Genomic DNA, 24281 nt, shown 5'->3' with positions numbered 1-24281 from the left:
CCTTGGAAAGGTTGAGTCGGGGGGAGTCTTGGCTGTGACGACTGGGAATCACCAGGGTAGGGTTTCAGCCAAAACACGCATGACTTCAGGGGGGTCATCATCTAAGTGGACAGAGGGCCGCTTGAGCAGGAGCAGCTTCCAGATGTGATTGCTGAGCACCCAGTGGAGGGAGCCGAGATACTGCCCTGGGCCCGTGGCAACCAGAGTGTGTTGCCGTGACCATCAGAGCTGGACACGGTCCACACAGAGGAGGAAGCATTGCGGCTGATGGGGAGGGTGGACAGACTTCCACTCCTGCAGTGGCCCCATCCCCTGTTCCAGAATGTTCTCTGGGGGATTCTGGATGACAGTGAAATCATCCCTCCCCAAACCCCCAAGCTTCCACCCTCTCTCCTGATTCCCAAAGGCTAAGAGGATTTGTTTCCTTTGAAGATAACTGAGCTCAGGGCACCAAATGTATCAACAAAAATGAGCAGAGAGCATTCATTTCTGAATGACAATGAGGAAATTTTATTAAGAGCTGATTGTGTGCAGGAGGAAGGGCTAGGGGGAACCAGGGTGGGAGGGTAGAACTTTCCGGGGTGGGGGCCCAGGGCCCTAAGAACACTCTGAGGCTTCACTGTCTTCGTCACGGTGCTCCCCTCGTGCGTGACCTCGCAGCTGTAACTGCCTTTCGATTTCCAGTCGCTGCCCGTCAGGCTCAGGTAGCTGCTGGCCGCGTACTTGCTGTTGCTCTGTTTGGAGGCCCGGGTGGTCTCCACGTTTCGGGTGATGGTGCTGCCGTCTGCCTTCCAGACCACGGTCACGCTACCCGGGTAGAAGTCGCTGATGAGACACACCAGGGTGGCCTTGTTGGCGCTGAGCTCCTCCTTGGAGGGCGGGAACAGGGTGACCGAGGGTGCGGACTTGGGCTGACCTGCAAAGTGGGGGAGGGGAAGAAGACCACAATCAGAGGTCTGGTGCCTGTCATGGGAGCCCCTGAGTCTGTGTCACAGGGGGGACACAGGATCCTTTGAGAGCCCAGCAGGACCCCGAGTCCAGGCACCACTGTGAGCCAGAGGGCCTGAGCCAGGGAAGGTGGGTGGGGTTTTCTCAGGCACCTCCCCATCTTCCTGGGAAAGCCTGAGCCTGGACCCCTGCCAGCGCTGTCCTGAGTCCCCCTGGTTCTTGGTTTCCCACACAGACATCTGACCCTCACTCTCCTTGCCTTCCCGTCTGACGGTTGATGGGGGTCTACCTGGGGCTGGCAGTCTGTCTGTCTGTCCCCTGAGTGGATGATGTGGCCTCCCTGGTTGCCTGAGTCAGTCCAGGTATATTTTGAGCTGACATGTCTGTTTGAGCCTTTGCCCGAAGGCGTCCGTTGGTCTCCAAGTCTGTGTCCCTTGGAGCCTCTGTTCTGGTCGAGGGGGAGCCTGTCTGCCTGTCCTCGGTCTCCCAATTGGCAGATCTGAGTTCAGGTTCCTCTCTGAGTCTTCTTGGGTGGAGATTTCCTACCCTAGTACCTGTCTCTCTGCTTCTTCAGGGACTCCTGCCTCTGAGGAGTGTGTCCTGCAGACTCAGGCATCTGCGTCCCCTGTATCCTGACCTCCTATCTCTTTCCCCGGTTCTGAGTTCAGCACCTTCTCCTCCCCCGTCTTCCCCTTGCACTTTCCCTGGGTCCCTGGCTGGCCCAGGATCTGCAGGTCCGCCCCATGGAGGGCTTGGGGAGCCCCTCCACCTCTGCCGAGTCCCTGACCCGGATCCCTAGACCCAAGGTCCCAGAGTGTCCTGGCCCTCTGACTCTGGTCCCCAGCTCTGACGGTTCTGCGTCCCTCTGATGTCTCCCTAGGGTCCCTCATCTGTAGTCCAGTTCCTGCTTCCCCATGAGATGGGGACCCCAAGTGACCCTCAGAGACAAAGTTGGGTCAGCATAGAGCCCAGACTGGGGGTTGGGGGGACAGAGGAGAGCGAGGTCTGGGAGCCAGACAGACAAGTCCGTAGGTCAGCCTGCTCATTCCCCTGCCTCTGGGGTCAGAGGGGAGGCTCTGTTGGGACCTCAGACAAGTAGGAGAGGTCTGGGGTCAGGGGAGGGGAAGAGGTCAGGGCCCCAGAGGTGGGTCCTGGTTGAAGGGTTGACCACAGGTTGACACTGGGCACAGAAAAGAGCAAAGTGACAGAAAAGTGTCCAAACCTGGGGGAAAGAAGAGGGAGAGAAAGGAGGAGGGAGACTCACCCAGGACAGTCAGCCTGGTCCTGCCAATGAAAATAGGACACAGTGACATAGGCTGGCACAAAAACCCCTCCTGGGAGGCCCGCCGCAGCCCCCACCTGCAGCTGTGCTGGAGAACGTGGGTCACCACCCCGGGCTGGCGTCTGCTCACATAGGGGCTTCATCAGCCTCCCCCACAGCAGATGACAGGACAGGGAACCCCGTGCTAAGCAGCAGGAGCCTTGGAAGGCAGGTTCCCTAAGCAGGTTTGCGTGTTGGATGCCCGTCTTCCCACCAGGCGGCCAGGGGTGGGAATGGAATAGTGGGGGGGGGGGCGGGGGCCTTCACAAACCCAAGAGCGAAGTGCCCCGGAGGAGAAAGCCGCTTCTCTTCTCTGTGGAGTTGGCAGCAGCCTGACCCTGTGGTGAGAGTACAGGCTGAGGGCAGGGGCGTCCCCATCCCCCCACGGACAGGGCTGGAATGGATTTGCCGTGAACATCTTCCATCTGACCCTAACTGGGGCTCCAGGGGCTCACCCCCAGTTCCCCGGGGTTCTCCCGGCTTCAAATGGGCACCTGTAGTGAGGCTTGGGCTGGTTGCAATCCAAGTCCGGCCTCCGTCTACTGGGAGGACTGGACAGTGTCCTGGCCAGCCCTCAGGGTCTCATCTGATGTTTGGGTGCATCTGGGAGCATCTTATTCAGAACAGAGATGTGAGCAAGCCCCTCACTGTGGTCCTGAGACAGACAGCATCGCTTTAAAGAGAATCAGGCTGCTGGGCTACATGGGCCATCCCAGGCCTGAGTCGGTCCAGGCACCAGATGGGCCTGGAACACACGGTCCCCACAGAATGCAATAAGTTGTGAGGTCTCCTGTGCCTGAGCGGTAAGACCTGGGGCCATGAGCAGAGGCTGCCCTGGACAAAGGTGGGAACTCCAGCACCAAGAGGGTATAACCAGGGTGATTCAAACATCACCTGCATGTACCCTAGACTTCCCTGCGACACGACGGACTGTTCTCCTTCAGAAGATGGCAGAGACCACTCATTATTTTGTAAAAGTGCTCCACTAAAGGGCAGAAATAAGACCCGAAACCACTCCTGGAGAAGTGAAGAGCGTCTGAAGGGCCTCCCTTTGTGGAGCAATTACTGCTTTCACTTCTGGAGAAGGAAATGGCGACCCACTCCCGTAGCTTTGCCCGGAAAACCCCATGGGTAGGGGAGCCTGGGAGGCTACAATCCATGGAGTCGCAAGGAGTCAGACAGGACTGAGTGACTTCGCTTTCTTTCACTTACTGCTTCACTAGAGCAAGGAGGACGGAACTACAATTGCCCCTGGCTTCCCATCCCACCTGAGGGTCCTGGGATTGGAGCGTCCAAAGAAGATAACTTGGCTAAATGACCTATGATCCCGAAAGGGCACTGTGGAGGGAAATGGCCAACTGTCCTAGGATTGCCTCTGGCCAAAATATCCCCCAGAACCCTGCCAGCCCTTTCTAGCTAGAACCACTTTGCAGGCACGTAGAGCAGTGAGCACTTCCCAGATACAGCTTGAGGTGGAGGGGCCGGGGGCTGCACCCCTACCCTGGGGGAGTCCTGCATCAGCAAGCGCACTCTTGCAGCCTCTTCTAGCTAGAAAAAGCCAGAGCGATTTGGGAGAGACTGAGGACCCACCAGGCCCTAGACACACCCACTCAAGGCTTTCCAAGCCTCTCGGAAAGAACACAAAATACACCAAGTCAAACAGCGACCAAAACACAACCAAGTAACCAAGAGTCACATGGAAAGATGCTCAACATCCCTAATTATTAGAGAAATGCAAATCAAAGCTACAGTGAGCACAGCTCCAAATGGTCAGAATGGCCATCATCCACATGTCTAGGAAGAGTGATGCTGGAGAGGCTGTGACGAAAAGGGAGCACTATTGTATTGCTTGCAGGAATATCAACTGGTGCAGGCCCGAGGGAGAAGAGCATCAAGGCTGCTTAACGTACCGGATGTGATCCAGCAATCCCAGCACTGGGCATACACCCCGAGAAAACCACCATTCAAAGAGACACGTGAACTCCAGCGTTCATTGCAGCACTGTTTACAATAGCCGGGGCGTGGAAACAGCTTAAATGTCCGACAGATGAGTGGATACAGAAGATGTGGTACATACATGCAAGGGAATATGATGACCCGTAAAGAAGCATGAAGCAATGCCATGTGCAGAGCCGTGGATGGACCTGGAGCTTGTCATCCTGAGTGAAGTCAGACAGCGAAGGACAAGCAGCTCTCAATACGGCTTCAATGTGGAATCTAAGAAGATGGTCAGAGGGACTGATTTACAAAACAGAAATGAAGTCACAGATGTAGGAAACAAAATTCTGGTTGCCAAGGGGGCCGGAAGGGGAGGATAAACTGGAAGATCGAGATTGACATACACACGCTGCTCTTGTAAGGTCTGTGTATAAAGCAGACGACTCATGAGAAGCTACCATACAGCACAGAGGAGGCGAGGCAGTCCTCTGTGATGACCTGGATGGAAAACGAATCTAAAAAGTGGGGGTGCACGTGCGTGTATATATATATACATATCTGATTCACTTTGTTGTGCAGCAGAAACTAATCCAACTCTGTAAGTCAACCGTAGCTCAATAAAAATGAGTGAACACTGGGTTTTCTCAGTGGTCCAGTGGTTAAGAATCCGCCTGCCGGTGCAGGAGACGTGGGTTTGATCTTCCCTGGTCTGAGAAGGTCCCACGGGCCTCGGGGCGCCTCAGTCCTCACAGCACAGCTGTGGAGCCTGGGCTCCAGAGCCTGAGCTCTGCAACAGGGGGAGCCACTGGAACGAGCAGCCTGCACACTGCAAGGACAGAGCAGGCCGTGCTCGCTGCAACCAGAGAAAACCTTGGGAAGCAGTGAAGACCCAGCAACACAAAAATGAATACGATAAAATACAGGAAGACTTTAAAAACTGATCACTATTAACATGAAAAATTACCGGAAAGAAAGAGACATTAAAAAAAGTGAATGAGAACAAAACACAACCAACTACATATTCTATGACAATTGTGAGTCACGTCATGAGCAGCTGTTTTCCGGGCTTCAGGAATTATGGACGATTTCTGTTTGGGTTTGCTCATGATAATTTAGTTACAGCTTAGGTTCTTTCTTTCCAGGCCACGAGCGACATGTTTTCAGGTGAGATGACGTGGTGGGGGATGGGCGGCCGAGGCCCCCACGGGGAGGAGGGACTCTGTTGTGGGCAGGAGTTGGCAGCATCCTGAATTGATGACCTGGGATCCAGGCGACAAGAACCGGGGGATATTATTATTCCTCTGCCTTCTCATGTCATGTCCTCGGTTCTTCATGATGAAAACGTATGACAATACAGGGGAGTTAGATTTGGGCGGGCACAACTCTGGCTGGGGGACACGGTGGCATTGTGCCCAGCAGGGCCATCAAGATGAGGGCGACCTGGGTGGTCCCCTTCTCCTTTGAGGTCTTAGTTTTCCCCTCATGGAAATGGGATCAGGCAGCAGCCATGGAACACCGCGACCCTGGCTTCTCTCACCTCCTCGTCTGTGATTTTGGGTTGGGGTACCAGGGATGACGACCTGGGGGGGGGTCTCTCCTCTGCCGCAGGGAGGCCGCAGAGTCCTCTGTCCATGAGGAATTCGTCCCTGGGCTGACCCGGCTGTCTGCTGGAGGCACAGACGGGTGCGAGGCCTGGTCCTGAGGACGACAGAGCCAGTGGGGCTGCAGCTCTGAGCAGATGGCCCCTCGCCCCGGGCCCTGAGCCCGTGTGTCCAGCTGCAGGTGTGCTCAGGTGAGCCACTAGGTTATGGGGGAAGCGCCCTGGGCAGGGATCGGGGGTGCGACTCCTCCGAGAGCCCGGCCTTCTAGGAGCACTCTGCCCACACTCTAAGCCTGGCAAGAGCTGGGTTCATCGGTCTGACTCTCCTCCTGAAGTCCAATGGACTCTCTCCATGCGGCAGTCACTGATGGCCTCTTTATCCCTGATGGTGTCCTTTTCTGCTGACCTGGCTCTCCTGACCACCTCCCCCCGCCTCCACCATACAGGAAGATGGCACCTGGTCCCTGCAGATGCCCCCCAGAACTAAGTCCACCCCTAACCTGGCTTCAGATGCCTACAGTCCTGCTGTGGGAAGGCCCCGCTCCCCACTAGGGCCCCAAGCCTGCTGTGTGAGGCTCAGTCTCACCTGGAACCCTCCTCATTTTTCCCCGATCCTCAGCCCCCAACCCCCGAGGCATCCTCTGCCCCTTTCATGGGCCCTTTTCCCTTCCCGGGGGGACAGGGTTTGTGGGACGGTAAGTCTGCCCCCCAGGAGCCTGCGCCTCTGACAATGTCCGGCTCTGGGTCATCGCTCCCCTGGCTCTCAGAGCTCCCTGGTCCCTGGGGATGGGTTGCGGTGATGACAAGTGGATGGACTCTCAGGTCACACCTGTCCCTTCCCTAAGGAACTGACCCCTAATCCCAACACTCGGCCAGACCCAGAAAGCACTTCAGACATGTCGGCTGATAAATGAGAAGGTCTTTATTCAGGAGTAGCAGGAACAGGGAGGGAGGAGAGGCCCCTGGTGTGAGGCGACCTGGGTAGGGGCTCAGGGGTCCATGGAGAGGTGGGGGAGGGGGTGTGGGCCAGAGGGCCTCCGAGGGTGGGGGTCCAGGGCCCTAAGAACACTCTGAGGGCTTCACTGTCTTCGTCACGGTGCTCCCGTCGTGCGTGACCTCGCAGCTGTAACTGCCTTTCGATTTCCAGTCGCTGCCCGTCAGGCTCAGGTAGCTGCTGGCCGCGTACTTGCTGTTGCTCTGTTTGGAGGCCCGGGTGGTCTCCACGTTGCGGGTGATGGTGCTGCCGTCTGCCTTCCAGACCACGGTCACGCTACCCGGGTAGAAGTCGCTGATGAGACACACCAGGGTGGCCTTGTTGGTGTCGAGCTCCTCCTTGGAGGGCGGGAACAGGGTGACCGAGGGTGGGGACTTGGGCTGACCTGCAAAGTGGGCGAGGGGAAGAAGATCACTCAATCAGAGGTCTGGTGCCCGTCATGGGAGCCCCTGAGTCTGTGTCACAGGGGGACACAGGATCCTTTGAGAGCCCAGCAGGACCCCGAGTCCAGGCATCACTGTGAGCCAGAGGGCCTGTGCCAGGGAAGGTGGGTGGGGTTTTCTCAGGCACCTCCCCATCTTCCTGGGAAAGCCTGAGCCTGGACCCCTGCCAGCGCTGTCCTGAGACCCCCTGGTTCTTGGTTTCCCACACAGACACCTGACCCTCACTCTCCTTGCCTGCCCGTCTGATGGTTGACGGGGGTCTGCCTGGGTCTGGCAGTCTGTCTGTCTGTCCCCTGAGTGGATGATGTGGCCTCCCTGGCCTCCTGTGAGTCAGTCCAGGTATATTTTGAGCTGACATGTCTGTTCGAGCCTTTGCCCGAAGGCGTCCGTTGGTCTCCAAGTCTGTGTCCCTTGGAGCCTCTGTGCTGGTTGAGGGGGAGCCTGTCTGCCTGTCCTTGGTCCCCCCATCCGCAGATCTGAGTTCAGGTTCCTCTCTGATTCTTCTTGGGTCTGGAGGTTTCCTGCCCTGGTACCTGTCTCTCTGCTTCTTCAGGGACTCCTGCTCCTGAGGAGTGTGTCCTGCAGACTCAGGAGTCCGTGTCCCCTGCATCCTGACCTCCTATCTCTTTCCCCAGTTCTGTGTTCAGCACCTTCTCCTCCCCCGTCTTCCCCTTGCACTTTCCCTGGGTCCCTGGCCAGCCCAGGATCTGCACAGCAGCCCCAAGGAGGCCTGATGGAGCCCCTCCACCTCTGCCGAATCCCTGACCCGGATCCCTAGACCCAAGGTCCCCAGCCCTTCCTGGCCCTCTGACTCTGGTCCCCAGCCTTGAGGGTTCTGTGTCCCTCTGATGTCTGCCCACGGTCCCTCATCTGCAATCCAGTTCCCTCTTTGCCATGAGATGGGGGCCTCAAGTGACCATCAGAGACAAAGCTGGGTGGCATAGAACCCAGACTGGGAGTTGATGGGACAGCAGAGAGCGAGGTCCCGGAGCCAGACAGACAAGTCTGTAGGTCAGCCCGCTCATTCCCCTGCCTCTGGGGTCAGAGGGGAGGCTCTGGTGGGACCTCTGTGCCAAGTAGTACAAGCCTGGGGTAAGGGGACGGGAAGAGGGGAGGGCCCCAGAGGTGAGTTCTGGGTGAAGGCTTGACCACAGGCTGACACTGGGCACAAAAAAGAGCAGAGTGACAGAAAAGTGTCCAAACCTCGGGGAAAGAAGAGGGAGAGAAGGGAGGAGGGAGACTCACCCAGGACGGTCAGTGTGGTCCCGCTGCCGAAAACAGCACACAGTGACACAGGCTGGCACAAAAACCCCTCCCTGGGAGGCCCGCCCCAGCCCCACCTGCAGCTGCGCTGGAGGACGTGGGTCACCGCCCCAGGCTGGCGTCTGCTCACAGAGGGGCTTCAGCACCCTCCCCTTTAGCAGATGACAGGACAGGGCACCCGTGCTAAGCAGCAGGAGCCTTGGAAGGCAGGTTCCCTAAGCAAGTTGCGTGTTGGATACTGTCTTCCCACCAGGCGGCAAGGGGTGGGAATGGAATAATAGGGGGGGAGGGGGCCTTCACCGCCCGAAGAGCGAAGTGCCCCGGAGAGGAAGCCGCTTCTTTTGTCTGTGGAGTTGGCAGCAGCCTGACTCCCTGGTGAGAACACAGGCTGAGGGCAGGGGCGTCCCAATCCCCCCATAGACACGAGTTGAATGGATTTGCCGTGACCGTCTTCCATCTGACCCTAACTAGGGCTCCAGAGGCTCATCTCCAGTTCCCCGGGGTTCTCCTGGCTTCAAACGGGCATCTCTAGCGGGGCTTGGGCTGGTTGCCTTCCAAGCCCGGCCTCCGTCTGCAGGGAGCCCTGGACAGTGTCCTGGCCTCAGGGTCTCATCTGACGTTTGGATGCATCTAGGAGCATCTTATTCAGAACAGAGATGTGAGCAAGCCCCTCGCTGTGGTCCCGAGACAGCATCTCTTTAAAGAGAATCAGGCTGCTGGGCTACATGGGCCATCCCAGGCCTGAGTCGGGCCAGGCAGCAGATGGGCCTGGAACACACGGACCCCACAGAACGCAGGAAGTTGTGAGTCTCCTGTGCCTGAGCAGGAGGACCTGGGGCCACCAGCGGAGGCTGCCCTGGACAAAGGTGGGAACTCCAGCACCAAGAGGGTATAACCAGGGCGATTCAAACATCGCCTGCATGTACCCTAGACTTCCCCGCGACACGACGGACTGTTCTCCTTCAGAAGATGGCAGAGACCACTCATTATTTTGTAAAAGTGCTCCACTAAAGGGCAGAAATAAGACCCGAAACCACTCCTGGAGACGTGAAGAGCGTCTGAAGGGCCTCCCTTTGTGGAGCAATTACTGCTTTCACTTCTGGAGAAGGAAATGGCGACCCACTCCCGTAGCTTTGCCCAGAAAACCCCATGGGTAGGGGAGCCTGGGAGGCTACAGTCCATGGAGTCGCAAAGAGTCAGATGGGACTGAGTGACTTCCCTTTCTTTCACTTACTGCTTCACTAGAGCAAGAAGGACGGAACTACAATTGCCCCTGGCTTCCCATCCCACCTGAGGGTCCTGGGATTGGAGTGTCCAAAGAAGATAACTTGGCTAAATGACCTATGATCCTGAAAGGGCACTGTGGAGGGAAATGGCCAACTGTCCTAGGATTGCCTCTGGCCAAAATATCCCCCAGAACCCTGCCAGCCCTTTCTAGCTAGAACCACTTTGCAGGCACGTAGAGCAGTGAGCACTTCCCAGATACAGCTTGAGGTGGAGGGGCCGGGGGCTGCACCCCTACCCTGGGGGAGTCCAGCAGCAGCAGGCGCACTCTTGCCGCCTCTTCTAGCTAGGAAAAGCCAGAGCGATTTGGGAGAGACTGAAGGACCCACCAGGCCCTAGACACACCCACCAATCAAAGGCTCAAGGCTTTCCAAGCCTCTTGGAAAGAACACAAAATACACCAAGTCAAACAGCGCCCAAAACACAAGTAACCAAGAGGCACATGGAAAGATGCTCAACATCCCTAAGTATTAGAGAAATGCAAGTCAAAGCTACAGTGAGCACACCTCCAAATGGTCAGAATGGCCATCATGCACATGTCTAGGAAGAGTGATGCTGGAGAGGCTGTGACGAAAAGGGAGCAGTCTTGTATTGCTTGCAGGAATGTCAACTGGTGCAGGCCCCAGGGAGAAGAGCATGAAGGCTGCTTAACGTACTGGATGTGATCCAGCAATCCCACCCCGAGAAAACCACCATTCAAAGAGACACGTGAACTCCAGCGTTCATTGCAGCACTGTTTACAATAGCTGGGGCGTGAAAACAGCTTAAATGTCCGACAGATGAGTGGATACAGAAGATGTGGTACATACATGCAAGGGAATATGATGACCCGTAAAGAAGCATGAAGCAATGCCATGTGCAGAGACATGGATGGACCTGGAGCTTGTCATCCTGAGTGAAGTCATATAGCGAAGGACAAGCAGCTCTCAATACGGCTTCAATGTGGAATCTAAGAAGATGGTCAGAGGGACTGATTTACAAAACAGAAATGAAGTCACAGATGTAGGAAACAAAATTCTGGTTGCCAAGGGGGCCGGAAGGGGAGGATAAACTGGAAGATCGAGATTGACATACACACGCTGCTCTTGTAAGGTCTGTGTATAAAGCAGACGACTCATGAGAAGCTACCATACAGCACAGAGGAGGCGAGGCAGTCCTCTGTGATGACCTGGATGGAAAAGGAATCTAAAAAGTGGGGGTGCACGTGCGTGTATATATATATACATATCTGATTCACTTTGTTGTGCAGCAGAAACTAATCCAACTCTGTAAGTCAACCGTAGCTCAATAAAAATGAGTGAACACTGGGTTTTCTCAGTGGTCCAGTGGTTAAGAATCCGCCTGCCGGTGCAGGAGACGTGGGTTTGATCTTCCCTGGTCTGAGATGGTCCCACGGGCCTCGGGGCGCCTCAGTCCTCACAGCACAGCTGTGGAGCCTGGGCTCAGAGCCTGAGCTCTGCAACAGGAGGAGCCACTGGAACGAGCAGCCTGCACACTGCAAGGACAGAGCAGGCCGTGCTCGCTGCAACCAGAGAAAACCTTGGGAAGCAGTGAAGACCCAGCAACACAAAAATGAATACGATAAAATACAGGAAGACTTTAAAAACTGATCACTATTAACATGAAAAATTACCGGAAAGAAAGAGACATTAAAAAAAAGTGAATGAGAACAAAACACAACCAACTACATATTCTATGACAATTGTGAGTCACGTCATGAGCAGCTGTTTTCCGGGCTTCAGAAATTATGGACGATTTCTGTTTGGGTTTGCTCATGATAATTTAGTTACAGCTTAGGTTCTTTCTTTCCAGGCCACGAGCGACATGTTTTCAGATGAGATGACGTGGTGGGGGATGGGCGGCCGAGGCCCCCACGGGGAGGAGGGATTCTGTTGTGGGCAGGAGTTGGCAGCATCCTGAATTGATGACCTGGGATCCAGGCGACAAGAACCAGGGGATATTATTATTCCTACGCCTTCTCATGTCATGTCCTCGGTTCTTCATGATGAAAACGTATGACAATACAGGGGAGTTAGATTTGGGCGGGCACAACTCTGGCTGGGGGACACGGTGGCATTGTGCCCAGCAGGGCCATCAAGATGAGGGCGACCTGGGTGGTCCCCTTCTCCTTTGAGGTCTTAGTTTTCCCCTCATGGAAATGGGATCAGGCAGCAGCCATGGAACACCGCGACCCTGGCTTCTCTCACCTCCTCGTCTGTGATTTTGGGTCGGGGTACCAGGGATGACGACCTGGGTGGGGGGGTCTCTCCTCTGCCGCAGGGAGGCCGCAGAGTCCTCTGTCCATGTGGACTTTGTCCCTGGGCTGACCCGGCTGTCTGCTGGAGGCACAGACGGGTGCGAGGCCTGGTCCTGAGGACGACAGAGCCAGTGGGGCTGCAGCTCTGAGCAGATGGCCCCTCGCCCCGGGCCCTGAGCCCGTGTGTCCAGCTGCAGGTGTGCTCAGGTGAGCCACTAGGTTATGGGGGAGGCGCCCTGGGCAGGGATCGGGGGTGCGACTCCTCCGAGAGCCCGGCCTTCTAGGAGCACTCTGCCCACACTCTAAGCCTGGCAAGAGCTGGGTTCATCGGTCTGACTCTCCTCCTGAAGTCCAATGGACTCTCTCCATGCGGCAGTCACTGATGGCCTCTTTATCCCTGATGGTGTCCTTTTCTGCTGACCTGGCTCTCCTGACCACCTCCCCCCGCCTCCACCATACAGGAAGATGGCACCTGGTCCCTGCAGATGCCCCCCAGAACTAAGTCCACCCCTAACCTGGCTTCAGATGCCTACAGTCCTGCTGTGGGAAGGCCCCGCTCCCCACTAGGGCCCCAAGCCTGCTATGTGAGGCTCAGTCTCACCTGGAACCCTCCTCATTTTTCCCCGATCCTCAGCCCCCAACCCCCGAGGCATCCCCTGCCCCTTTCATGGGCCCTTTTCCCTTCCCGGGGGGACAGGGTTTGTGGGACGGTAAGTCTGCCCCCCAGGAGCCTGCGCCTCTGACAATGTCCGGCTCTGGGTCATCGCTCCTCTGGCTCTCAGAGCTCCCTGGTCCCTGGGGATGTGTTGCGGTGATGACAAGTGGATGGACTCTCAGGTCACACCTGTCCCTTCCCTAAGGAACTGACCCCTAATCCCAACACTCGGCCAGACCCAGAAAGCACTTCAGACATGTCGGCTGATAAATGAGAAGGTCTTTATTCAGGAGAAGCAGGAACAGGGAGGGAGGAGAGGCCCCTGGTGTGAGGCGACCTGGGTAGGGGCTCAGGGGTCCATGGAGAGGTGGGGGAGGGGGTGTGGGCCAGAGGGCCCCCGAGGGTGGGGGTCCAGGGCCCTAAGAACACTCTGAGGGCTTCACTGTCTTCGTCACGGTGCTCCCCTCGTGCGTGACCTCGCAGCTGTAACTGCCTTTCGATTTCCAGTCGGTGCTCGTCAGGCTCAGGTAGCTGCTGGCCGCGTACTTGCTGTTGCTCTGTTTGGAGGCCCGGGTGGTCTCCACGTTGCGGGTGATGGTGCTGCCGTCTGCCTTCCAGACCACGGTCACGCTACCCGGGTAGAAGTCGCTGATGAGACACACCAGGGTGGCCTTGTTGGCGCTGAGCTCCTCCGTGGAGGGCGGGAACAGGGTGACCGAGGGTGGGGACTTGGGCTGACCTGCAAAGTGGGCGAGGGGAAGAAGATCACTCAATCAGAGGTCTGGTGCCCGTCATGGGAGCCCCTGAGTCTGTGTCACAGGGGGACACAGGATCCTTTGAGAGCCCAGCAGGACCCCGAGTCCAGGCATCACTGTGAGCCAGAGGGCCTGTGCCAGGGAAGGTGGGTGGGGTTTTCTCAGGCACCTCCCCATCTTCCTGGGAAAGCCTGAGCCTGGACCCCTGCCAGCGCTGTCCTGAGACCCCCTGGTTCTTGGTTTCCCACACAGACACCTGACCCTCACTCTCCTTGCCTGCCCGTCTGATGGTTGACGGGGGTCTGCCTGGGGCTGGCAGTCTGTCTGTCTGTCCCCTGAGTGGATGATGTGGCCTCCCTGGCCTCCTGTGAGTCAGTCCAGGTATATTTTGAGCTGACATGTCTGTTCGAGCCTTTGCCCGAAGGCGTCCGTTGGTCTCCAAGTCTGTGTCCCTTGGAGCCTCTGTGCTGGTCGAGGGGGAGCCTGTCTGCCTGTCCTTTGTCCCCCCATCCGCAGATCTGAGTTCAGGTTCCTCTCTGATTCTTCTTGGGTCTGGAGGTTTCCTGCCCTGGTACCTGTCTCTCTGCTTCTTCAGGGACTCCTGCCTCTGAGGAGTGTGTCCTGCAGACTCAGGAGTCCGTGTCCCCTGCATCCTGACCTCCTATCTCTTTCCCCAGTTCTGAGTTCAGCACCTTCTCCTCCCCCGTCTTCCCCTTGCACTTTCCCTGGGTCCCTGGCCGGCCCAGCATCTGCACGGCAGCCCCAAGGAGGCCTGATGGAGCCCCTCCACCTCTGCCGAGTCCCTGACCCGGATCCCTAGACCCAAGGTCCCCAGCCCTTCCTGGCCCTCTGACTCTGGTCCCCAGCCTTGAGGGTTCTGTGTCCCTCTGATGTCTGCCCACGGTCCCTCATCTGCAATCCAGTTCCCTCTTTGCCATGAGATGGGGGCCTCAAGTGACCATCAGAAACAAAGCTGGGTGGCATAGAACCCAGACTGGGGGTTGATGGGACAGCAGAGAGCGAGGTCCCGGAGCCAGACAGACAAGTCTGTAGGTCAGCCCGCTCATTCCCCTGCCTCTGGGGTCAGAGGGGAGGCTCTGGTGGGACCTCAGTGCCAAGTAGTACAAGCCTGGGGTGAGGGGACGGGAAGAGGGGAGGGCCCCAGAGGTGAGTTCTGGGTGAAGGCTTGACCACAGGCTGACACTGGGCACAAAAAAGAGCAGAGTGACAGAAAAGTGTCCAAACCTCGGGGAAAGAAGAGGGAGAGAAGGGAGGAGGGAGACTCACCCAGGACGGTCAGTGTGGTCCCGCTGCCGAAAACAGCACACAGTGACACAGGCTGGCACAAAAACCCCTCCCTGGGAGGCCCGCCCCAGCCCCACCTGCAGCTGCGCTGGAGGACGTGGGTCACCGCCCCAGGCTGGCGTCTGCTCACAGAGGGGCTTCAGCACCCTCCCCTTTAGCAGATGACAGGACAGGGCACCCGTGCTAAGCAGCAGGAGCCTTGGAAGGCAGGTTCCCTAAGCAAGTTGCGTGTTGGATACTGTCTTCCCACCAGGCGGCAAGGGCTGGGAATGGAATAATAGGGGGAGAGGGGGCCTTCACCGCCCGAAGAGCGAAGTGCCCCGGAGAGGAAGCCGCTTCTTTTGTCTGTGGAGTTGGCAGCAGCCTGACTCCCTGGTGAGAACACAGGCTGAGGGCAGGGGCGTTCCAATCCCCCCATAGACACGAGTTGAATGGATTTGCCGTGACCGTCTTCCATCTGACCCTAACTAGGGCTCCAGAGGCTCATCTCCAGTTCCCCGGGGTTCTCCCGGCTTCAAACGGGCATCTCTAGCGGGGCTTGGGCTGGTTGCCTTCCAAGCCCGGCCTCCGTCTGCAGGGAGCCCTGGACAGTGTCCTGGCCTCAGGGTCTCATCTGACGTTTGGATGCATCTAGGAGCATCTTATTCAGAACAGAGATGTGAGCAAGCCCCTCGCTGTGGTCCCGAGACAGCATCTCTTTAAAGAGAATCAGGCTGCTGGGCTACATGGGCCATCCCAGGCCTGAGTCGGGCCAGGCACCAGATGGGCCTGGAACACAAGGTCCCCACAGAACGCAGGAAGTTGTGAGTCTCCTGTGCCTGAGCAGGAGGACCTGGGGCCACCAGCGGAGGCTGCCCTGGACAAAGGTGGGAACTCCAGCACCAAGAGGGTATAACCAGGGCGATTCAAACATCGCCTGCATGTACCCTAGACTTCCCCGCGACACGACGGACTGTTCTGCTTCAGAAGATGGCAGAGACCACTCATTATTTTGTAAAAGTGCTCCACTAAAGGGCAGAAATAAGACCCGAAACCACTCCTGGAGAAGTGAAGAGCGTCTGAAGGGCCTCCCTTTGTGGAGCAATTACTGCTTTCACTTCTGGAGAAGGAAATGGCGACCCACTCCCGTAGCTTTGCCCAGAAAACCCCATGGGTAGGGGAGCCTGGGAGGCTACAGTCCATGGAGTCGCAAAGAGTCAGATGGGACTGAGTGACTTCCCTTTCTTTCACTTACTGCTTCACTAGAGCAAGAAGGACGAAACTACAATTTCCCCTGGCTTCCCATCCCACCTGAGGGTCCTGGGATTGGAGTGTCCAAAGAAGATAACTTGGCTAAATGACCTATGATCCTGAAAGGGCACTGTGGAGGGAAATGGCCAACTGTCCTAGGATTGCCTCTGGCCAAAATATCCCCCAGAACCCTGCCAGACCTTTCTAGCTAGCACCACTTTGCGGGCACGTAGAGCAGTGAGCACTTCCCAGATATAGCTTGAGGTGGAGGGGCTGGGGGCTGCACCCCTACCCTGGGGGAGTCCAGCAGCAGCAGGCACACTGTTGCAGCCTCTTCTAGCTAGGAAAAGCCAGAGCCATTTGGGAGAGACTGAAGGACCCACCAGGCCCTAGACACACCCACCAATCAAAGGCTCAAGGCTTTCCAAGCCTCTTGGAAAGAACACAAAATACACCAAGTCAAACAGCGCCCAAAACACAAGTAACCAAGAGGCACATGGAAAGATGCTCAACATCCCTAAGTATTAGAGAAATGCAGATCAAAGCTACAGTGAGCACACCTCCAAATGGTCAGAATGGCCATCATCCACATGTCTAGGAAGAGTGATGCTGGAGAGGCTGTGACGAAAAGGGAGCAGTCTTGTATTGCTTGCAGGAATGTCAACTGGTGCAGGCCCCAGGGAGAAGAGCATGAAGGCTGCTTAACGTACTGGATGTGATCCAGCAATCCCACCCCGAGAAAACCACCATTCAAAGAGACACGTGAACTCCAGCGTTCATTGCAGCACTGTTTACAATAGCTGGGGCGTGAAAACAGCTTAAATGTCCGACAGATGAGTGGATACAGAAGATGTGGTACATACATGCAAGGGAATATGATGACCCGTAAAGAAGCATGAAGCAATGCCATGTGCAGAGCCGTGGATGGACCTGGAGCTTGTCATCCTGAGTGAAGTCAGATAGCGAAGGACAAGCAGCTCTCAATACGGCTAAATGTGGAATCTAAGAAGATGGTCAGAGGGACTGATTTACAAAACAGAAATGAAGTCACAGATGTAGGAAACAAAATTCTGGTTGCCAAGGGGGCCGGAAGGGGAGGATAAACTGGAAGATCGAGATTGACATACACACGCTGCTCTTGTAAGGTCTGTGTATAAAGCAGACGACTCATGAGAAGCTACCATACAGCACAGAGGAGGCGAGGCAGTCCTCTGTGATGACCTGGATGGAAAAGGAATCTAAAAAGTGGGGGTGCACGTGCGTGTATATATATACACATATCTGATTCACTTTGTTGTGCAGCAGAAACTAATCCGACTCTGTAAGTCAACCGTAGCTCAATAAAAATGAGTGAACACTGGGTTTTCTCAGTGGTCCAGTGGTTAAGAATCCGCCTGCCGGTGCAGGAGACGTGGGTTTGATCTTCCCTGGTCTGAGAAGGTCCCACGGGCCTCGGGGCGCCTCAGTCCTCACAGCACAGCGGTTGAGCCTGGGCTCAGAGCCTGAGCTCTGCAACAGGAGGAGCCACTGGAACGAGCAGCCTGCACACTGCAAGGACAGAGCAGGCCGTGCTCGCTGCAACCAGAGAAAACCTTGGGAAGCAGTGAAGACCCAGCAACACAAAAATGAATACGATAAAATACAGGAAGACTTTAAAAACTGATCACTATTAACATGAAAAATTACCGGAAAGAAAGAGACATTAAAAAAAGTGAATGAGAACAAAACACAACCAACTACATATTCTATGACAATTGTGAGTCACGTCATGAGCAGCTGTTTTCCGGGCTTCAGGAATTATGGACGATTTCTGTTTGGGTTTGCTCATGATACTTTAGTTACAGCTTAGGTTCTTTCTTTCCAGGCCACGAGCGACATGTTTTCAGATGAGATGACGTGGTGGGGGATGGGCGGCCGAGGCCCCCACGGGGAGGAGGGATTCTGTTGTGGGCAGGAGTTGGCAGCATCCTGAATTGATGACCTGGGATCCAGGCGACAAGAACCGGGGGATATTATTATTCCTACGCCTTCTCATGTCATGTCCTCGGTTCTTCATGATGAAAACATATGACAATACAGGGGAGTTAGATTTGGGCGGGCACAACTCTGGCTGGGGGACACGGTGGCATTGTGCCCAGCAGGGCCATCAAGATGAGGGCGACCTGGGTGGTCCCCTTCTCCTTTGAGGTCTTAGTTTTCCCCTCATGGAAATGGGATCAGGCAGCAGCCATGGAACACCGCGACCCTGGCTTCTCTCACCTCCTCGTCTGTGATTTTGGGTTGGGGTACCAGGGATGACGACCTGGGGGGGGGTCTCTCCTCTGCCGCAGGGAGGCCGCAGAGTCCTCTGTCCATGAGGACTTCGTCCCTGGGCTGACCCGGCTGTCTGCTGGAGGCACAGACGGGTGCGAGGCCTGGTCCTGAGGACGACAGAGCCAGTGGGGCTGCAGCTCTGAGCAGATGGCCCCTCGCCCCGGGCCCTGAGCCCGTGTGTCCAGCTGCAGGTGTGCTCAGGTGAGCCACTAGGTTATGGGGGAAGCGCCCTGGGCAGGGATTGGGGGTGCGACTCCTCCGAGAGCCCGGCCTTCTAGGAGCACTCTGCCCACACTCTAAGCCTGGCAAGAGCTGGGTTCATCGGTCTGACTCTCCTCCTGAAGTCCAATGGACTCTCTCCATGCGGCAGTCACTGATGGCCTCTTTATCCCTGATGGTGTCCTTTTCTGCTGACCTGGCTCTCCTGACCACCTCCCCCCGCCTCCACCATACAGGAAGATGGCACCTGGTCCCTGCAGATGCCCCCCAGAACTAAGTCCACCCCTAACCTGGCTTCAGATGCCTACAGTCCTGCTGTGGGAAGGCCCCGCTCCCCACTAGGGCCCCAAGCCTGCTGTGTGAGGCTCAGTCTCACCTGGAACCCTCCTCATTTTTCCCCGATCCTCAGCCCCCAACCCCCGAGGCATCCTCTGCCCCTTTCATGGGCCCTTTTCCCTTCCCGGGGGGACAGGGTTTGTGGGACGGTAAGTCTGCCCCCCAGGAGCCTGCGCCTCTGACAATGTCCGGCTCTGGGTCATCGCTCCCCTGGCTCTCAGAGCTCCCTGGTCCCTGGGGATGGGTTGCGGTGATGACAAGTGGATGGACTCTCAGGTCACACCTGTCCCTTCCCTAAGGAACTGACCCCTAATCCCAACACTCGGCCAGACCCAGAAAGCACTTCAGACATGTCGGCTGATAAATGAGAAGGTCTTTATTCAGGAGTAACAGGAACAGGGAGGGAGGAGAGGCCCCTGGTGTGAGGCGACCTGGGTAGGGGCTCAGGGGTCCATGGAGAGGTGGGGGAGGGGGTGTGGGCCAGAGGGCCTCCGAGGGTGGGGGTCCAGGGCCCTAAGAACACTCTGAGGGCTTCACTGTCTTCGTCACGGTGCTCCCGTCGTGCGTGACCTCGCAGCTGTAACTGCCTTTCGATTTCCAGTCGCTGCCCGTCAGGCTCAGGTAGCTGCTGGCCGCGTACTTGCTGTTGCTCTGTTTGGAGGCCCGGGTGGTCTCCACGTTGCGGGTGATGGTGCTGCCGTCTGCCTTCCAGACCACGGTCACGCTACCCGGGTAGAAGTCGCTGATGAGACACACCAGGGTGGCCTTGTTGGTGTCGAGCTCCTCCTTGGAGGGCGGGAACAGGGTGACCGAGGGTGGGGACTTGGGCTGACCTGCAAAGTGGGCGAGGGGAAGAAGATCACTCAATCAGAGGTCTGGTGCCCGTCATGGGAGCCCCTGAGTCTGTGTCACAGGGGGACACAGGATCCTTTGAGAGCCCAGCAGGACCCCGAGTCCAGGCATCACTGTGAGCCAGAGGGCCTGTGCCAGGGAAGGTGGGTGGGGTTTTCTCAGGCACCTCCCCATCTTCCTGGGAAAGCCTGAGCCTGGACCCCTGCCAGCGCTGTCCTGAGACCCCCTGGTTCTTGGTTTCCCACACAGACACCTGACCCTCACTCTCCTTGCCTGCCCGTCTGATGGTTGACGGGGGTCTGCCTGGGGCTGGCAGTCTGTCTGTCTGTCCCCTGAGTGGATGATGTGGCCTCCCTGGCCTCCTGTGAGTCAGTCCAGGTATATTTTGAGCTGACATGTCTGTTCGAGCCTTTGCCCGAAGGCGTCCGTTGGTCTCCAAGTCTGTGTCCCTTGGAGCCTCTGTGCTGGTTGAGGGGGAGCCTGTCTGCCTGTCCTTGGTCCCCCCATCCGCAGATCTGAGTTCAGGTTCCTCTCTGATTCTTCTTGGGTCTGGAGGTTTCCTGCCCTGGTACCTGTCTCTCTGCTTCTTCAGGGACTCCTGCTCCTGAGGAGTGTGTCCTGCAGACTCAGGAGTCCGTGTCCCCTGCATCCTGACCTCCTATCTCTTTCCCCAGTTCTGTGTTCAGCACCTTCTCCTCCCCCGTCTTCCCCTTGCACTTTCCCTGGGTCCCTGGCCAGCCCAGGATCTGCACAGCAGCCCCAAGGAGGCCTGATGGAGCCCCTCCACCTCTGCCAAATCCCTGACCCGGATCCCTAGACCCAAGGTCCCCAGCCCTTCCTGGCCCTCTGACTCTGGTCCCCAGCCTTGAGGGTTCTGTGTCCCTCTGATGTCTGCCCACGGTCCCTCATCTGCAATCCAGTTCCCTCTTTGCCATGAGATGGGGGCCTCAAGTGACCATCAGAGACAAAGCTGGGTGGCATAGAACCCAGACTGGGAGTTGATGGGACAGCAGAGAGCAAGGTCCCGGAGCCAGACAGACAAGTCTGTAGGTCAGCCCGCTCATTCCCCTGCCTCTGGGGTCAGAGGGGAGGCTCTGGTGGGACCTCAGTGCCAAGTAGTACAAGCCTGGGGTAAGGGGACGGGAAGAGGGGAGGGCCCCAGAGGTGAGTTCTGGGTGAAGGCTTGACCACAGGCTGACACTGGGCACAAAAAAGAGCAGAGTGACAGAAAAGTGTCCAAACCTCGGGGAAAGAAGAGGGAGAGAAGGGAGGAGGGAGACTCACCCAGGACGGTCAGTGTGGTCCCGCTGCCGAAAACAGCACACAGTGACACAGGCTGGCACAAAAACCCCTCCCTGGGAGGCCCGCCCCAGCCCCACCTGCAGCTGCGCTGGAGGACGTGGGTCACCGCCCCAGGCTGGCGTCTGCTCACAGAGGGGCTTCAGCACCCTCCCCTTTAGCAGATGACAGGACAGGGCACCCGTGCTAAGCAGCAGGAGCCTTGGAAGGCAGGTTCCCTAAGCAAGTTGCGTGTTGGATACTGTCTTCCCACCAGGCGGCAAGGGGTGGGAATGGAATAATAGGGGGGGAGGGGGCCTTCACCGCCCGAAGAGCGAAGTGCCCCGGAGAGGAAGCTGCTTCTTTTGTCTGTGGAGTTGGCAGCAGCCTGACTCCCTGGTGAGAACACAGGCTGAGGGCAGGGGCGTCCCAATCCCCCCATAGACACGAGTTGAATGGATTTGCCGTGACCGTCTTCCATCTGACCCTAACTAGGGCTCCAGAGGCTCATCTCCAGTTCCCCGGGGTTCTCCTGGCTTCAAACGGGCATCTCTAGCGGGGCTTGGGCTGGTTGCCTTCCAAGCCCGGCCTCCGTCTGCAGGGAGCCCTGGACAGTGTCCTGGCCTCAGGGTCTCATCTGACGTTTGGATGCATCTAGGAGCATCTTATTCAGAACAGAGATGTGAGCAAGCCCCTCGCTGTGGTCCCGAGACAGCATCTCTTTAAAGAGAATCAGGCTGCTGGGCTACATGGGCCATCCCAGGCCTGAGTCGGGCCAGGCAGCAGATGGGCCTGGAACACACGGACCCCACAGAACGCAGGAAGTTGTGAGTCTCCTGTGCCTGAGCAGGAGGACCTGGGGCCACCAGCGGAGGCTGCCCTGGACAAAGGTGGGAACTCCAGCACCAAGAGGGTATAACCAGGGCGATTCAAACATCGCCTGCATGTACCCTAGACTTCCCCGCGACACGACGGACTGTTCTCCTTCAGAAGATGGCAGAGACCACTCATTATTTTGTAAAAGTGCTCCACTAAAGGGCAGAAATAAGACCCGAAACCACTCCTGGAGACGTGAAGAGCGTCTGAAGGGCCTCCCTTTGTGGAGCAATTACTGCTTTCACTTCTGGAGAAGGAAATGGCGACCCACTCCCGTAGCTTTGCCCAGAAAACCCCATGGGTAGGGGAGCCTGGGAGGCTACAGTCCATGGAGTCGTAAAGAGTCAGATGGGACTGAGTGACTTCCCTTTCTTTCACTTACTGCTTCACTAGAGCAAGAAGGACGAAACTACAATTGCCCCTGGCTTCCCATCCCACCTGAGGGACCTGGGATTGGAGTGTCCAAAGAAGATAACTTGGCTAAATGACCTATGATCCTGAAAGGGCACTGTGGAGGGAAATGGCCAACTGTCCTAGGATTGCCTCTGGCCAAAATATCCCCCAGAACCCTGCCAGACCTTTCTAGCTAGCACCACTTTGCAGGCACGTAGAGCAGTGAGCACTTCCCAGATATAGCTTGAGGTGGAGGGGCTGGGGGCTGCACCCCTACCCTGGGGGAGTCCAGCAGCAGCAGGCACACTGTTGCAGCCTCTTCTAGCTAGGAAAAGCCAGAGCCATTTGGGAGAGACTGAAGGACCCACCAGGCCCTAGACACACCCACCAATCAAAGGCTCAAGGCTTTCCAAGCCTCTTGGAAAGAACACAAAATACACCAAGTCAAACAGCGCCCAAAACACAAGTAACCAAGAGGCACATGGAAAGATGCTCAACATCCCTAATTATTAGAGAAATGCAAATCAAAGCTACAGTGAGCACACCTCCAAATGGTCAGAATGGCCATCATCCACATGTCTAGGAAGAGTGATGCTGGAGAGGCTGTGACGAAAAGGGAGCACTCTTGTATTGCTTGCAGGAATGTCAACTGGTGCAGGCCCCAGGGAGAAGGGCATGAAGGCTGCTTAACGTACCGGATGTGATCCAGCAATCCCACCCCGAGAAAACCACCATTCAAAGAGACACGTGAACTCCAGCGTTCATTGCAGCACTGTTTACAATAGCTGGGGCGTGGAAACAGCTTAAATGTCCGACAGATGACTGGATACAGAAGATGTGGTACATACATGCAAGGGAATATGATGACCCGTAAAGAAGCATGAAGCAATGCCATGTGCAGAGCCGTGGATGGACCTGGAGCTTGTCATCCTGAGTGAAGTCAGATAGCGAAGGACAAGCAGCTCTCAATACGGCTAAATGTGGAATCTAAGAAGATGGTCAGAGGGACTGATTTACAAAACAGAAATGAAGTCACAGATGTAGGAAACAAAATTCTGGTTGCCAAGGGGGCCGGAAGGGGAGGATAAACTGGAAGATCGAGATTGACATACACACGCTGCTCTTGTAAGGTCTGTGTATAAAGCAGACGACTCATGAGAAGCTACCATACAGCACAGAGGAGGCGAGGCAGTCCTCTGTGATGACCTGGATGGAAAAGGAATCTAAAAAGTGGGGGTGCACGTGCGTGTATATATATACACATATCTGATTCACTTTGTTGTGCAGCAGAAACTAATCCGACTCTGTAAGTCAACCGTAGCTCAATAAAAATGAGTGAACACTGGGTTTTCTCAGTGGTCCAGTGGTTAAGAATCCGCCTGCCGTTGCAGGAGACGTGGGTTTGATCTTCCCTGGTCTGAGAAGGTCCCACGGGCCTCGGGGCGCCTCAGTCCTCACAGCACAGCGGTTGAGCCTGGGCTCAGAGCCTGAGCTCTGCAACAGGAGGAGCCACTGGAACGAGCAGCCTGCACACTGCAAGGACAGAGCAGGCCGTGCTCGCTGCAACCAGAGAAAACCTTGGGAAGCAGTGAAGACCCAGCAACACAAAAATGAATACGATAAAATACAGGAAGACTTTAAAAACTGATCACTATTAACATGAAAAATTACCGGAAAGAAAGAGACATTAAAAAAAGTGAATGAGAACAAAACACAACCAACTACATATTCTATGACAATTGTGAGTCACGTCATGAGCAGCTGTTTTCCGGGCTTCAGGAATTATGGACGATTTCTGTTTGGGTTTGCTCATGATAATTTAGTTACAGCTTAGGTTCTTTCTTTCCAGGCCACGAGCGACATGTTTTCAGGTGAGATGACGTGGTGGGGGATGGGCGGCCGAGGCCCCCACGGGGAGGAGGGATTCTGTTGTGGGCAGGAGTTGGCAGCATCCTGAATTGATGACCTGGGATCCAGGTGACAAGAACCGGGGGATATTATTCCTCTGCCTTCTCATGTCA

General features: G+C 56.4%; 3 protein-coding genes and 1 pseudogene across 30 annotated transcripts in view; all 4 read right to left on the bottom strand.

Annotated features, from left to right (window-relative positions):
• Positions 1 to 407: 407 nt before the first annotated feature.
• Positions 408 to 2261, bottom strand: LOC147355836 (immunoglobulin lambda constant 2 pseudogene; annotated as a pseudogene). Its single transcript, XR_015144084.1, has 2 exons — positions 2213 to 2261; positions 408 to 916 (listed from the first exon to the last, which is right to left on the bottom strand). The product of XR_015144084.1 is annotated as an immunoglobulin lambda constant 2 pseudogene (transcript).
• Positions 2262 to 6708: 4447 nt separating this feature from the next.
• Positions 6709 to 12961, bottom strand: LOC147355835 (immunoglobulin lambda-like polypeptide 5). The gene is made up of 5 exons (XM_086346157.1): positions 12917 to 12961; positions 12029 to 12161; positions 8747 to 8879; positions 8490 to 8629; positions 6709 to 7186 (listed from the first exon to the last, which is right to left on the bottom strand). Exons 1-5 carry the CDS (start codon positions 12959 to 12961, stop codon positions 6867 to 6869), a joined length of 771 nt encoding a protein of 256 aa, XP_086202283.1. The 3' UTR covers positions 6709 to 6866.
• Positions 12962 to 12964: 3 nt separating this feature from the next.
• LOC147355834 (immunoglobulin lambda-like polypeptide 5) lies at positions 12965 to 19213 on the bottom strand. Its single transcript, XM_086346156.1, has 6 exons — positions 19194 to 19213; positions 18253 to 18382; positions 17467 to 17541; positions 16286 to 16333; positions 14704 to 14797; positions 12965 to 13442 (listed from the first exon to the last, which is right to left on the bottom strand). Exons 1-6 carry the CDS (start codon positions 19211 to 19213, stop codon positions 13123 to 13125), a joined length of 687 nt encoding a protein of 228 aa, XP_086202282.1. The 3' UTR covers positions 12965 to 13122.
• Positions 19214 to 19216: 3 nt separating this feature from the next.
• Positions 19217 to 24281, bottom strand: part of LOC147355818 (immunoglobulin lambda-1 light chain-like) — a 340682-nt gene continuing 335617 nt past the window's right edge. For 14 of the 27 annotated variants that reach the window (XM_086348950.1, XM_086348951.1, XM_086348970.1 and 11 more), the window contains exons 3-4: positions 20998 to 21035; positions 19217 to 19694 (exon numbers count right to left, since the gene is read on the bottom strand). In XM_086348950.1, coding sequence (XP_086205076.1) covers positions 19375 to 19694; positions 20998 to 21035 — 358 coding nt within the window. In that variant the 3' untranslated portion in view covers positions 19217 to 19374. Of the gene's footprint in view, positions 19695 to 20955; positions 21036 to 24281 lie in introns of all 27 variants that reach the window. The other 13 variants (XM_086348956.1, XM_086348958.1, XM_086348954.1 and 10 more) reach the window with 1 other exon arrangement.

Source organism: Bos grunniens, chromosome 17 (genome assembly GCF_055505025.1).
Source record: "Bos grunniens cultivar Pamir isolate PY7600 chromosome 17, Bosgru_T2T1.0, whole genome shotgun sequence".
Classification (NCBI taxonomy): domain Eukaryota; kingdom Metazoa; phylum Chordata; class Mammalia; order Artiodactyla; family Bovidae; genus Bos; species Bos grunniens.
The sequence above is the reverse complement of the archived record's forward strand: the minus strand, read 5'-3'. Positions and strand labels throughout refer to the sequence as shown.

Coding starts and splice junctions, on each gene's coding strand:
- LOC147355834 (XM_086346156.1), bottom strand. CDS start 19,213: ATGTCTGAAGTGCTTTCTGG. Junction 14,798..16,285: donor TGCTGCTGGACTCCCCCAGG/GTAGGGGTGCAG, acceptor TTTTTGTGCCAG/CCTGTGTCACTGTGTGCTGT. Junction 13,443..14,703: donor CTCCCTCTTCTTTCCCCGAG/GTTTGGACACTT, acceptor CCCACTTTGCAG/GTCAGCCCAAGTCCCCACCC.
- LOC147355835 (XM_086346157.1), bottom strand. CDS start 12,961: ATGTCTGAAGTGCTTTCTGGGTCTGGCCGAGTGTTGGGATTAGGG. Junction 12,162..12,916: donor GCCGAGTGTTGGGATTAGGG/GTCAGTTCCTTA, acceptor TGTCGTCCTCAG/GACCAGGCCTCGCACCCGTC. Junction 7,187..8,489: donor GACCACACTGACCGTCCTGG/GTGAGTCTCCCT, acceptor CCCACTTTGCAG/GTCAGCCCAAGTCCCCACCC.